Source organism: Sinohyriopsis cumingii, chromosome 18 (assembly GCF_028554795.1).
Source record: "Sinohyriopsis cumingii isolate HCF-2022 chromosome 18, ASM2855479v2, whole genome shotgun sequence".
Taxonomy (NCBI): domain Eukaryota; kingdom Metazoa; phylum Mollusca; class Bivalvia; order Unionida; family Unionidae; genus Sinohyriopsis; species Sinohyriopsis cumingii.
In genome coordinates this window covers 100,165,218-100,181,485 of record NC_142978.1, presented here as the reverse complement: position 1 = coordinate 100,181,485, position 16,268 = coordinate 100,165,218, and the positions used below count along the sequence as shown (strand labels likewise).

The following is a 16,268-nucleotide window of genomic DNA, read 5'->3' as shown; positions in this document are numbered from 1 at the left end:
CATGAAGTTGTATTACATGTGTTACATTTGTAAAAATTATGATACGATATATTAATGTAAAAATCTAATCACATGATAAAGTAAAATACAATAAACCTGTCTCTCTTTAAGAGGCCCTTTTTTTACTTCATAGAGGTAAGTGCTTGACAGAGATACCATATATACTTGCGTATAAGCCGAATAATTTAGGAAAAAATAAAGGCCTGGAAGAATGGGAGGGGGGGGTCGGCTGATCTGCAGGCAAATGTGTAAACTGGACAGTTTTTAGGTCTTTTTGTTGACTACTGTAATGGCTGTAAATCTTGGGACACAAAACAATAAATTTTTCCATGTCCTAAGACATCGGCATGTACAAAAAGTAACTTTCAGTGACCAGACAATTATTAAACTGTTTTAAGGTACTATGATTGATTTTGTTATTATTTTGCATGTGCATATTTTCTGATTTCTCTAACACGAAGTTAAATAAAGGTAAATACAGACTTCATAATTCGTGGGCTAGTTGAATTTACCAGGGAGACCATGCTGAACTATAATGCACAGTACTTGCACAGTGCAAAGCGTGCATAGCGTCACTGAAATCCTTATTTATTCCCAAAATTATTAGATGCAGAGTTTGCTTTATTCATTGTTTCAACCAAATTGCATTCTTCCAGATAACATTTCAGGTAGTCCTTAATAGCTTTTTCATTTACGTTGAATCACACGTTCACGAGTTACTCATTTTCAATGATATAAATGATCCTACACATTGAGGTAATATTCTTAAAAAGGTACACACATTTATTTGTACAAGACACATAACCAGCATAATTTACATGTTCACGAAGAGTGGTAATAATAAAGGCTAAAATTCTCATAGAGATCAATTAAGATCAACATCAATCAATTTTAGTTTTGTGTTTTGGCTGAACAAACATAACTTTCCACACAACGGAAAGCTTGATGTTTCGGTGTCTCCTATGTTGATAGTCGGCAAATTTGTCTTTTGTTTTGCGACAACAGTACAGGCCAGTTAATCATTAAAACCCTGAAATTGGCTTGTGATAAGAGGGCATTCTGACTGGCAACTATACCAGTTTAACATTGGTATATACTGTAGAAAAATGACAGGTGTTCACTCGTGTAAGTTTCTTTCGTGGGAATGGAGTTACAGCATTCATAGTGATCATTCTTGGGACTGAAATTAATGGTGGATGATTTTATTGTTGCAGTTTATTGTTTTGTTCTGGTTTACTTTTTATTTTTGTATTATTGTAGAGGTAAAAAAAATTCATTAACTTACGTGAATATTGTTAAAACTTAACATTCTATTTAGTGAAGAAGCGAATTCTTTATACTAAAATAATTATTTCGTCACAACAATAATTCACAGGTGATACAACAGAACATGTAGGACTTTTCTTGTTTAGAAGAAATGAAATGAGTTTTTTTTTTCTTCCTCCTGACGTGAAAGTTGACAGGTATGGTGTAAGGTTGCTTACATCAAAGCAAACTACAACTCAGCTTTTATGGTATTAGCATAATTTTCAAAGCATAATTTCCAAAACTTTATAAGAAAACAGAAAATTAAATAAATTACTTTTCAAACAAGTTTATACCATTTCTTTTTAATAATCATGCACGCCAACCTCAAGATAAGTATACATGTAATTTTTTAAAATACAAGTTTGCCTAAACAAAATGCATTTAGAACTTACCTCATGCATCTTGAGATGCCCCAGAGTTGTAAGTCGGCTTATACATGGGTCATGCACATTTTAGTGTTTATACCTGTTCAGTTTGGGAGTCAGTTTACACGTGAACGGGTTTATACGCGAGTATAGACAGTATGCCTTAAGACAAACCAGATTGCGAGAGTGTGGGATAAAAATACCAAATGCTCAATTATGATAATCAATCTAGTGGCCTAACCAAAAATGTACAAAATGTTCACAAAGCAAGTGTTTCCCTATAGGAAATTCCAACCTCGTCTTGTTTGACACATGTGTCGGACTCAATATTTGTTGCCCTCCAAAGCAAGTCTCGCATATAGGAGATCCTCTGCACCTCAAGTTCTTGACATATCTGGAAAGAAAGACATCACAAGAAAACTAATTACATATATACTCAGTGACTAGTTAATTACATACATATTGATTCACTAAATAATTACATGCATACTGACTGACTAATTAAAGTAATTAATTACATATATACTGATTGACTAATTACATGCATACTGATTGACTAATCAATTACATACATACACTGCTATCAAAATTTGTTCCTAATTGAGTAATACAAGTAACAAAAAATTAATGTTATTCCTTTGCCCCTGATCAGTTTTTTATTTCCTAATAAGGCCAACCCACTTATACCAGCTATTTAAATTGAAAAGTGACTAAAAAGAAGGGAAGAACAAGAGAAAGAAAGCAATGTTTAATCGTAAGAACCCATCAGCCATTCCATTTGCAACATAAAATTCCTTGTATGCCACATACCTCACTACTTAGTTTTCTTAAATAATTTTTAAGTATGCAATGTTATCTCAAAACATTTGCTTGATGCAATTATGGAGCCAGCTTTTGCAGTAATTTAAATCCAAAAGTGTCATGATTTCATATCCTTTAATGAATCTAAGACACACACACACACACACACACAAATATAAGATACATTATTTGCCATCAAGAAGACAAAAAGTTACATAATGTGCTGGCCGATATGGGTCTAATCAGTTTGTTAGTAGTAATTAGTAGAACTAACTACAGAGGTCCTGGTCTGGGAATATGACATTTGCTGTTGGACCCAAAGCAAAAATCAGTATGTAGAGAGCAGCATAAATATACCAAAGCAATTGTCAAGTTTTAAAGAGTAGCAGATACAGATTAGTAAACTGTTTCCATTTCACTCATGAAATGTTTTCTTTGATCTACTAAAAAAACAGATACAGATTAATACACTGTTTCCATTTCACTCATGAAATGTTTTCTTCGATCTACTCAAAAAACAGATACAGATTAGTACAGTTTCCATTTCACTCATGAAATGTTTTCTTCGATCTACTCAAAAAACAGATACAGATTAGTACACTGTTTCCATTTCACTCATGAAATGTTTTCTTTGATCTACTAAAAACACAGATACAGATTAGTACAGTTTCCATTTCACTCATGAAATGTTTTCTTTGATCTACTCAAAAAACAGATACAGATTAGTACACTGTTTCCATTTCACTCATGAAATGTTTTCTTCAATCTACTCAAAAAACAGATACAGATTAGTACACTGTTTCCATTTCACTCATGAAATGTTTTCTTTGATCTACTAAAAAAACAGATACAGATTAGTACAGTTTCCATTTCACTCATGAAATGTTTTCTTTGATCTACTCAAAAAACAGATACAGATTAGTACACTGTTTCCATTTCACTCATGAAATGTTTTCTTTGATCTACTAAATAAACAGATACAGATTAGTACACTGTTTCCATTTCACTCATGAAATGTTTTCTTTGATCTACTCAAAAAACAGATACAGATTAGTACAGTTTCCATTTCACTCATGAAATGTTTTCTTTGATCTACTCAAAAAACAGATACAGATTAGTACACTGTTTCCATTTCACTCATGAAATGTTTTCTTTGATCTACTCAAAAAACAGATACAGATTAGTACACTGTTTCCATTTCACTCATGAAATGTTTTCTACTCAAAAACAAAGATATCCTTTATATATACAGTTTCTTTGCTTGATTAAAATATGTACTTGTTAACCAAAATTACAGTCTGAATGCTGACAATTGCTCTGTTAATGTTTGATCTATATAATATAAACAATACAAAATGCCAAAAGTACCCAACTCTACCATCTGTCATGCAATCAACTCTCAGACACAACTGACTAAAATCCTACAAACCTATTTACATCTTTTGTTTCATGCTTACCATGCAGTGCTTTTCCATCTCTCTCTCCCAATTTTCCCTGACATTTTCCAAATGATCAATATTAGTCTTGTAGGTTGAATCTAAGGAACACAAAGCAATGTCCAAATTAGAATTATACTTAAATGAACACAAAGCAATGTCCACATTAGAATTATGCTTGAATGAACACAAAGAATGTCCAAATTAAAACTATACTTGAATGAACACAAAGCGATTTCCAAATTAGAATTATACTTGAATGAACACAAAGAATGTCTACATTAGAATTATACGTGAATGAACAAAAATCAATGTCCAAATTAGAATTATACTTGAATGAACACAATGGAATGTCCAAATTAGAATTATATTTGAATGAACACAAAAAAATGACCAAATCAGAATTATACTTGAATGAACACAATGTCTAAATTAGAATTATACTTGAATGAACAAAAAGAATGTCAAATTTAGAATTACAGTTTAATGAACACAATGGAATGTCCAAATTAGAATTACAGTTTAATGAACACAATGAAATGTCCAAATTAGAATTATAGTTTAATGAACACAATGGAATGTCCAAATTAGAATTATACTTGAATGAACAATGGAATTTTCAAATTAGAATTACAGTTTAATGAACACAATGAAATGTCCAAATTAGAATTATAGTTTAATGAACACAATGGAATGTCCAAATTAGAATTATAGTTTAATGAACACAATGGAATGTCCAAATCAGAATTATACTTGAATGAACACAATGGAATGTTCAAATTAGAATTACAGTTTAATGAACACAATGAAATGTCCAAATTAGAATTATAGTTTAATGAACACAATGGAATGTCCAAATTAGAATTATACTTGAATGAACACAATGGAATGTCCAAATTAGAATTATACTTGAATGAACACAATGGAATGTTCAAATTAGAATTACAGTTTAATGAACACAATGAAATGTCCAAATTAGAATTATACTTGAATGAACACAATGGAATGTCCAAATTAGAATTATAGTTTAATGAACACAATGGAATGTCCAAATTTGAATTACAGTTTAATGAACACAATGGAATGTCCAAATTAGAATTACAGTTTAATGAACACAATGGAATGTCCAAATTAGAATTATAGGTTTATATATTATAAACATAATATTAGATAGTAGCCAAATTTACTCATTTCAGAATTAATGCTTACCAATTATCATGTTCAACGAAACTCAAAATGTTGATGTTAATGAATGAAAAGAAAATATAACGAAGGACATTATCTGACATCAGTTTTCACAGGCCATGTTGCTGAATGCAAACAAAATGGGATCATTTACCATTTTAAGTCCAAATACACTGAGGCTTTGTTTCTGTATTATTCAAATATGGGAAAACTTCAGAGTCCAAAACATTACATAACCTTTGAATGTAAGCTACACTTATACAAGCAAAGCTAAATAAGTTTGTGGCAATCGTACAATCACAAAACATATTTACTGACTCAGGTAAAACCTGTTATTTGAAAAGCTATATTTCTGTACATGTTTATAATATCGTCTCTTAAAAGTTCGGATATGCTTTTTAATGTGCTCTTTAAAGTGTTATACATTATAATATATAAATGAATTTCCCTCAAATTACGGGGTCTTTTTGTTTACCTTCTCATCAAATAATCTGTGTTATCATCACAGATACCAGCAGGGATTGAGTCTTGAGCCAATTAAAAAGTGTGTATATAAGAAACTTCAAACAGTTGAGTCAATATAGTTTTTAATTTAGTTCTTTGGCACCATGGGACAAATCATATATTACACTGATTTACAACTTTCCTACGTGCTTTGTTAAGGGTGAGAATGATTTGGAAAAAACTGACTAAAATAGAAAATAGAAACATCTTTTGAATTTACAGATACAAACTGCCTTGAATACTGATAACATGGATTCTATTCCATGTCTTTTTATGTCGTGTTTTAATGACATATTACCAACCTGCTAAGTCAACATCTGCCTTGCACTTTGACACCTTGCTTTCAAACTGTAATGATATGAACAGATACTCATTGCTGCATCATGTAAATTACATCACAATAAACTCTGTAGGAAGGGAAAATATCTACACCAAACAAATGGGGTACAGCATATAATAATCTCTCAATGTGTGTGTGTGTGTGTGTGTGTGTGTTGGGGATGTTTGTACAGAGATGTATCAAATACATGAAAGAATCCATACAAAATGATTTTAAAATCATAAGTTAAAAAATATCATATTGATATAAGGCATGGTTGTAACTGATTTCCCAGAATTAATCTAAACAGTTATTGGGTCTAAAGGTAATAACAGAATTATCATGCTCCAACAGTGACTAAATAGAGGGTATTTGCTTGTTCTAAATGAATAACATATAATTCATCGAGTGGGTGAACCCACAAGCCAAAATAGTCCAGTGTTTTCACCCAATAGATGAAATATTTCCATTATTGCTCAGAATGTCCAAGTTTTATGAACACAAAGCAATGTCTGAATTAGAATTATACCTTAATTAATGTACAAAAATCAATGTCCAAGTTAGAACTATAGCTTAATGTACAAAAAACAATGTCCAAAAAAAAATTATGGCTGAATTAACACAAACTTAGAGTAATAATGTAGCTTGGGTGATATGTCACATGGGGATTTATGCTAGCTAAGCATATTTATTATAGCTAACGTAACATACTTCATGGAGATTTATGGTAGACTAATAATGTTACTAAGGTAACATGCTGCATGGAGTTTTATGGAAGAGTAATATTGTATCTAAGGTAACATGCTACATGGAGATTTATTGTAGAGTAATATTGTATCTAAGGTAACATGCTACATGGAGATTTATGGAAGAGTAATATTGTAGCTACGGTGATATGCTACATGGAGATTTATGGTAGAGTAATAATGTAGATAAGGTAACATGCTACATGGAGATTTATGGAAGAGTAATAATGTAGCTAAGGTAACATGCTACATGGAGATTTATGGAAGAGTAATATTGTATCTAAGGTAACATGCTACATGGAGATTTATTGTAGAGTAATACTGTATCTAAGGTAACATGATACATGGAGATTTACTGTAGAGTAATATTGTATCTAAGGTAACATGCTACATGGAGATTTATTGTAGAGTAATACTGTATCTAAGGTAACATGATACATGGAGATTTATGGAAGAGTAATATTGTAGCTATGGTGATATGCTACATGGAGATTTATGGTAGAGTAACAAGGTAGATAAGGTAACATGGTACATGGAGATTTATGGAAGAGTAATAATGTAGCTAAGGTAACATGCTACATGGAAATTTATGGTAGAGTAATAATGTAGCTAAGGTAACATGCTACATGTAGATTTATGGTTGAGTAATATTGTAGCTAAGGTAACATGCTACATGGAGATGTATAGTAGAGTAATAATGTAGCTAAGGTAACATGCTACATGTAGATTTATGGTAGAGTAATAATGTAGCTAAGGTAACATGCTACATGTAGATTTATGGTTGAGTAATATTGTAGCTAAGGTAACATGCTACATGGAGATGTATAGTAGAGTAATAATGTAGCTAAGGTAACATGCTACATGTAGATTTATGGTAGAGTAATAATGTAGCTAAGGTAACATGCTACATGTAGATTTATGGTTGAGTAATATTGTAGCTAAGGTAACATGCTACATGGAAATTTATGGTAGAGTAATAATGTAGCTAAGGTAACATGCTACATGTAGATTTATGGTTGAGTAATATTGTAGCTAAGGTAACATGCTACATGGAGATGTATAGTAGAGTAATAATGTAGCTAAGGTAACATGCTACATAGGGATTTATGGTATAGTAATATTGTAGCTAAGGTAACATGCTACATGGAGATGTATAGTAGAGTAATAATGTAGCTAAGGTAACATGCTACATAGGGATTTATGGTATAGTAATATTGTAGCTACGGTTTTATGCTACAAGGAGATTTATAGTAGTGTAATATTGTAGCCAAGGTGGTGTGCTACTTGGGGATTTATGGTACAGTAATAATTTAGCTAATGTAACATGCTGCATGGAGATTTATAGTAGAGTAATATTGTAACTAAGGTGGTGTGCTACTTGAGGATTTATGGAAGAGTAATAATGTAGCTAAGGTTATGTGCTATATGGAGATTTATGGAAGAGTAATAATGTAGATAAGGTAACATGGTACATGGAGATTTATGGAAGAGTAATAATGTAGCTAAGGTAACATGCTACATGGAGATTTATAGTAGACTAATATTGTAGTTAAGGTGATGTACTACATGGGGATTTATGGTAGAGTAATATTGTAGTTAAGGTTATATGCTACATGGGGATTTATGGTAAAGTAATATTGTAGTTAAGGTTATATGATACATGGGGATTTATGGTAGAGTAATATTGTAGTTAAGGTTATATGCTACATGGGGATTTATGGTAGAGTAATATTGTAGTTAAGGTTATATGCTACATGGGGATTTATGGTAGAGTAATATTGTAGTTAAGGTTATATGCTACATGGAGATTTATGGTAGAGTAATATTGTAGTTAAGGTTATATGCTACATGGGGATTTATGGTAGAGTAATATTGTAGTTAAGGTTATATGCTACATGGGGATTTATGGTAAAGCAGACACATTATGCTTCTGACTAACGTGATTTCCTAATTGCTATCTTTCACTAAACCTATCCTACTGATATCGAGTTCTGACCTCTTACAAATCAAGCAAGCTGACTTCTCACAATGTTTTTAATCTTTGTAGAAGAGATATGAGTTTCCTATGCTTTAGTTTTCAATCTTGCTATGTCTATAAGGTCATGTATAAACATGTAAGTGAATAACACATCCCTAATCACACTCACCCTTGCTTTCCATCTTTACTACAAAACACAAATCTGCTTTAGGTGTAGAGCCAAAGATTACCAAAATTTATGGATAAAATCTTAATTTGATATAAAACAACATTTAATCTACTGTCGCTAATTAAAACTAATTAATCCACACCTTTGAATGTAACATCATCAACAGATTCAACTTCTAAACTCTGTGTTAAGTACTGTCAATTTCTACTGAATTAATCTAATTAACATATGTAAAGACATATATACAGTCAACTCTGCTTATATGCATAGCACTGGGACTGGACCCAAGCTATGCATATAAATGGAATATGCATTTAAGCAGAATTCATGTATATTTACAATATAAAACGGGACCATACTTTTGCTATGCACTTAAGCGATCTATGCAATTAAGTGATATGCATTTAAGTGGAGCTGACTGTACATGTACTTGCTGTTTGGATCAACTAACCAGTGACAGTGCCTGAATCAAGACCAGTGAAACAGAAGATTTTGCCCATAGAGTTGAGAGGTTGAAGCAGTGGTGTAGTGCTAAATAAAGAAGTGAGGGAATGCATGTTACTCAGATGTTGAGAGTTGAGAGGTTGAAGCAGTGGTGTAGTGCTAAATAAAGAAGTGAGGGAATGCATGTTACTCAGATGTTGAGAGTTGAGAGGTTCAAGCAGTGGTGTAGTGCTAAATAAAGAAGTGATGGAATGCATGTTACTCAGATGTTGAGAGTTGAGAGGTTCAAGCAGTGGTGTAGTGCTAAATAAAGAAGTGAGGGAATGCATGTTACTCAGATGTTGAGAGTTGAGAGGTTCAAGCAGTGGTGTAGTGCTAAATAAAGAAGTGAGGGAATGCATGTTACTCAGATGTTGAGAGGTTCAAGCAGTGGTGTAGTGCTAAATAAAGAAGTGAGGGAATGCATGTTACTCAGATGTTTTGAGCTGAGAGGTTCAAGCAGTGGTGTAGTGCTAAATAAAGAAGTGAGGGAATGCATGTTACTCAGGTGTTGAGAGTTGAGAGGTTCAAGCAGTGGTGTAGTGCTAAATAAAGAAGTTTGGGAATGCATGTTACTCAGATGTTGAGAGGTTCAAGCAGTGGTGTAGTGCTAAATAAAGAAGTGAGGGAATGCATGTTACTCAGATGTTGAGAGGTTCAAGCAGTGGTGTAGTGCTAAATAAAGAAGTGATGGAATGCAAATTATTCAGGTGTTGAGAGTTGAGAGGTTCAAGCAGTGGTGTAGTGCTAAATAAAGAAGTGAGGGAATGCATGTTACTTAGATGTTGAGAGGTGGAGGGGACAATGGCAAGCAAAAAAAGTAACAGAATTCCATTCTCTCATGCTCCCACTGCACTTCACCCATTGCTTTAGTAATGAGAGTGCTGTAAAGATGCTGTTTGTATGTTTTAGACTTCATAAGCATCACAGTTCTTAAAAAGTGTATTCCAATTAATGTAAGATGAGAAAATTACAACCAGTAAACACCAATTCCTTTCTTTCAGATGCTAGGACTTGGCTAAAGTTCGCAGCAAGTGGTCATGTGACTTTATTGTCAAATTTAAGAAGATTGAGATTGGTGCAGTTAAGAATCATGTTTGTCATGTAACTGAATGCTACGATGGTAAATTCAATAGGGTACATTTATTCATTCTCTTTGGACACAAAGTCTTAACAAGAACATTATTAACTATTATAAAATGTCTCTCTAATGTGCATCACTGCACTCTAAAAGACAATTTACTTAAACTATAATATTTTGTATTTAGTCAGGTTATAATATTTTAGTTATTGTGTATTTTTAGACCAATTATGATATTTTAGTTATTGTGTATTTAGACAGATTATGACATTTTAGTTATTGTGTATTTAGACAGATTATGACATTTTAGTTATTTTGTATTTAAACAGATTATAATATTTTAGTTATTGTGTATTTTTAGACTGATTATGATATTTTAGTTATTGTGTATTTTTAGACTGATTATGATATTTTAGTTATTGTGTATTTTTAGACTGATTATGATATTTTAGTTATTGTGTATTTAGACAGATTATGACATTTTAGTTATTTTGTATTCAAACAGATTATAATAGTTTAGTTATTGTGTATTTAGACAGATTATGATATTTTAGTTATTGTGTATTTAGACAGATTATGACATTTTAGTTATTTTGTATTTAAACAGATTATGATATTTTAGTTATTGTGTATTTTTAGACTGATTATGATATTTTAGTTATTGTGTATTTAGACAGATTATGATATTTTAGTTATTGTGTATTTTTAGACTGATTATGATATTTTAGTTATTGTGTATTTAGACAGATTATGACATTTTAGTTATTTTGTATTTAGACTGATTAAGATATTTTAGTTATTGTGTATTTAGACAGATTATGACATTTTAGTTATTGTGTATTTAGACAGATTATGACATTTTAGTTATTTTGTATTTAGACTGATTATGATATTTTAGGTTTGAGATAATGATGATATTTATGATGTACTTAAGTTTAAAATACAGAAGCAAAAACTAATTTTTATATTTTCTGCATTGCTATGTTTTCACATGGGAAAATATAGAATTTCCCATCATGCCATGTAATGCTTGATTGATTGTGCCTACAGAAATTACACTTGCAGCAACACAAACAAGGACAGTATGAACTAGAACAAATAGACAGAAACTCCATTACATTTCAGACATGGAAATAAAATTTTAAGGAAGAAATCTGACTCATGCCATTTACATCTCCATGAAGGTATTTTCCTTCCTTCTTTAATGTTGTTGTAGTGGATTTAATACCATTTTTCAGCACAAGATAGGCTATACATGGCAGCCAGTAAAACTGGTGGAGGAAAACCCCAGGAAGAAGCAAAGACCAACAAGAAGCTACTGGCAAGCTATCTCACATGCTAACATTAGCCAAGCCCAAGACTCAAATCCAGGCTGAGGTGAGATGGGAGTGATCTGGAATGGCAAGCACTTTAGACTACTTGGCCACACCTGACCCCTCCTTCCTTGATAACAGTGATAACACCACTGTGATGCATTGCTGAATCAGGCTTGCTTTGTGGTCAGTTATGATCAAATACTTTACAAAATGTCAAAATTGTAATTTACTGCAACAGATTAGGCCAATCCCATCTCCCTCTTAAGTCACTGATGTTCACATGACAACCTATGAAAGAGAGGTGAATCTAGGAAGAAGAGGTGGGGCATTGTACTGAAGAGTGAGTTTACTCTTCTAAACTTCAATTCTGGAACAAGTTTCATATGTAACAAAAAGAAATTTTCTTTTCCTGCATAAATACTGGATATATTTCATCTTTTGGTACCAAAAAAGGATATATTTTAACTTGTGATTTTGCCTATATAAAATATCACCTATTTTGTACTGCACAATGAAATCTATCTGGTATTAACTTACGAAAAGAAAATCCTCTATATATATTTGCTATCTCAATCTGAAACCACTAAATCAATACTACTTCTCTTGTATATTGCATCAAGTGTCGTACACAGTATATCATACAATCTCATTTTTTTAAGGCTGGGTAGAATGGATGATCCAATCTTTTGATATCAAGATTCATTTGATCAGCACTTTCTTACTGAAAGACATTTTTAAATAATAAAGTTGGTTAAAACCTTCTGAAGTTCTTTTATAGTTGTCTGAATTCCCTGTTTCTTGAATTTGTACTGTTCTTCTGAAAGGTCTTTCTCTTTACACTTTGTTATGTAGTTATTTCTTGCCTGAAATAGCATGTAGAAGATTTTCTGTGAAGATTCTCAAATGTATAGTATATATAAAAAAATATTAACTAAGCAAATAAAATTGTCATGTACATAAATCAAACAGGAATTGGTATCCATCATGAAAGAATGTATTATTTCATTAACAATTTATTTAGAAAAATTATCACATTCACACTGCAAGGAAAATTTAAAAAGAAACATCAGATAAACACAAGGATAAAGCAGAATGAAAATTCATCAATTCTGAAATTCAAAGTAAAATTTTCTTGTAGGCTTCACATTGTCCCATAATCCTGTACACACAATACTATTTTGGAATTAGGTAAATATTCATGTATTGACAGGAGCACCTGCAATGCAAAAATGCACACAAATGATAGAAATAGTTGAAGTTTTCATTTTACCAATATTTTTAGATCATTTTTTTATTTTTTTATTGTTGTTCATTTAGAACCCTCTATGATAAAATGCCTTGTTGAGAGAGTATGGGGGTTGGGGCATGCAGGCAAGGCAAGGCATGGGCATTTATCATGGAACTGTGTATATTTATTGTTTATGAATATTTGGAATAGAATGTACTCGGGTTTCATGTATGTGTGCAGTATTACCTGAGGGTAGTTTATCTATATCATACATTAGTTCAATGTAGTGAGTTCAATTTACTCCAAGCTGCACAAAATGCTTATCATGGAAAACCAATTTTAACTTGAGCACACAAGCCATGCATTACAACATAGCCAGTGTACATATATGCTCACAGTACATTCAAATTTCACATTACAGAAAGTCTTGTCAGTAAGTGGTCCACTTTACAGTGCAATATCTCCAGCTGTAGAGCTGAAAAGGGGTGAAGGGATGAAATGGGGTGAAGGGATGAAAACGGGTGAAGGGATGAAAAGGGGTGAAGGGATGAAGGACTGACAGAGTGATAGTGATGGAGCTATGCTGTATCTTTTGTGGCTACACCATACTGTATGTGTTATTTTAGCCTGGGTGCTAATTTCGGTTGGTATATACCCATTGTGCTGCTGTCAGTGGTGATGTTGGCCCTGAGTAAGATGGTGGTTATCTCATGGTGAGGGACCAAAGCTTTAGGACCAATGGGTCTGCAGGGAACAAGAGGTTCTATGGATCCTTAGGCAGACCATGAAGGTGGACCATTTGTGGTGGCTCCTTGACCATCCAGAGCAGTGGGGCTGGAATTACCTTGTGGCTATGAATTGGACACAGCAAGATCTATGTCCAAATTTATATTAAAAGTTATCACTATTTGAGTTAAACCAGTTATCACTATTTGAGTGAAAAAATTTCCCTTTTTTATAAAACCAGTTTGAATTATTTTAGTGAAAGACATCATCACTGTTTATCTGAAGCCAGTTATCACTGTATGAGTGAAACCAGTTATCACTGTTTGAGTAAAACCATATCATTGTTATTGTTTTGAAATTCACTTATCATTGGTTGAGTGATTAATTATTGTTATTTTTGTGCCTAATTTTTGGTTTAATTTCATTTCATTTATTATTGTAGACTGTTTGTTTTATATTACATCTTACAATTCACTCCAGTTAGGAACCATATTTTTTGTTAGATTATTTTAGTTACCATTCAGTTATTTAATCAGTGTGCATCATTGTGTTAAGAGTCTTGTCTTGGTATTGATGCACCTGAGTTTGTGGGATTTTTTCTACCTTTAATCATCGTTAAATAAAAATCAAAGGACACTAGGCTTACAGATCTGTATACATACTGGACACTCACCCTTGCCCCCCCCTCCCCATCACCCACGAGGTAAGGTGTACCATAACTACAGACTTGGGTTCAAATCTTAGTATGTGATGATAATGTTGTGTTTATATATATACAAATAATTTCACTTCTTCATTTTACACATCATCCTGTAGCATCTGGGGATAACATCCTCTCTCTCTCTCTCTTCTAACTAAGTATATAATGTTCTTAAATGACAAATGTGGTGTCACTTTCTTTTAAATTTAAAAACATATGGCACTTTGTCATGAATATTTAATCAAAACATAATTTCATGAAAATTAAAACTCCAGTCCTAATATGCATTATCTTAGTATTAAATCATCCTAAGTATTTATCTTAGGATGATGTCATTACTGGCACTTGTCTTAGGATGAAGTCATTATTGGCACTTGTCTTAGGATGAAGTCATTATTGGCACTTGTCTTAGGATGAAGTCATTATAGGCACTTGTCTTAGGATGAAGTCACCATGGCACTTGTCTTAGGATGAAGTCACCATGGCACTTGTCTTAGGATGAAGTCACCATGGCACTTGTCTTAGGATGAAGTCACCATGGCACTTGTCTTAGGATGAAGTCATTATAGGCACTTGTCTTAGGATGAAGTCAGCATGGCACAGGTCTTAGGATCAAGTCATTATAGGCACTTGTCTTAGGATCAAGTCATTATTGGCACTTGTCTTAGGATCAAGTCATTATAGGTACCTATGTTAGAATGAAGTCATTATAGGCACTTGTCTTAGGATGAAGTCACCTTGGCACTTGTCTTAGGATCAAGTCATTATTGGTGCTTGTGTTAGGATAAAGTCATTATAGGTACCTATGTTAAAATGAATCATTATAGGCACTTGTCTTAGCATGAATCATTATGGCACTTGTCTTTGATGAAGTCTTTATAGGCACTTCATAGACAAAGTGCAAAAACAGACAGTTCAGCATGAATATGTCATCAGTCTGCATGCTGATCTTTCCTCAGTGTAAAAATGTATGGCAGACAAGAGAGATAATAAGCTTGCCCTTCAGCCACGAAGTGCCAGATATTGCCACACTCTGAAACAGTTCCAGCAACCAAGTCACCACAACAGGAAACAGCATTCTTGGCAACTCCCTATACCTTGCCCCCTTCTTGTTTGACTCAATTCCTTTTGCAAAACAGTGAGAGACAGAACAAACAGACAGCCATGTTCCCTCTTATTCAACAGACATATGGACAGATTACATTGGTAAAACACCCCACAACCTCTCCCAACTGATGATCCTAATGATATCTCCTTACATGGATGGCCTATTTCCATCGCGACCAGCCTAGGCCATATACTAGGGATCATTAACGGCCAAAACATCAATATTACAGGCTCAATCACTAAGAACCTGGCTTCCAGTACATCGAACCCGACCTTTGCAGACATGTGCAGGGACCAGTTCAACCCTCATACCACCCTGAGACACTCACTTGGCATGATGCCATGAATAGTTCCTCATGCATCAACACATGTCGTTTTGCAATTTCTCTACACTTTGCCATGAGAAGAGACTCTTTACTCAGTGACTGTCTTGAAGTCATGGTTTCTAATTCAGATCATTCTACAAGTTTAGTGATATTATCACTCTTCACGAGCTAAGTCTCAAGCATTACAGGGAGCCTCACCACATGCAACCAAGATGACATTGCTAGTTCTCCAGTGCTGTCATCTATTCTACATTAACTGATGGCATGGGAAGATGCAGCCTTCCAAGCTTACATTGAGGACATTTTTGACCTTCGACCCCCAGAGTTTTGTCCTCCTCCTCCCACTTCATCAACAACCTGGACCAGAGCTCCAGCATCTGTTGATCTTATGACAAAATGGAAGAGTTCAACTTCAATTACTTCTCTGGTCTGGAAGAGTTACAGACATTCTAACCATGACTTCATCATCAGTTCATCAGCAGTTCTACCT

At 33.2% G+C, this 16,268-nt stretch overlaps 1 protein-coding gene across 3 annotated transcripts in view; it reads right to left on the bottom strand.

The window, feature by feature from the left end:
* LOC149777586 (proline-serine-threonine phosphatase-interacting protein 2-like) overlaps positions 1 to 16,268 on the bottom strand; it is a 71,292-nt gene that overhangs the window by 34,471 nt on the left and 20,553 nt on the right. For all 3 annotated transcript variants that reach the window (XM_089942209.1, XM_089942211.1, XM_089942210.1), the window contains exons 6-9: positions 12,450 to 12,554; positions 5,902 to 5,947; positions 3,932 to 4,011; positions 1,969 to 2,067 (exon numbers count right to left, since the gene is read on the bottom strand). In XM_089942209.1, the coding sequence (XP_089798335.1) occupies positions 1,969 to 2,067; positions 3,932 to 4,011; positions 5,902 to 5,947; positions 12,450 to 12,554 (330 nt within the window). The remainder of the gene's footprint in view (positions 1 to 1,968; positions 2,068 to 3,931; positions 4,012 to 5,901; positions 5,948 to 12,449; positions 12,555 to 16,268) is intronic.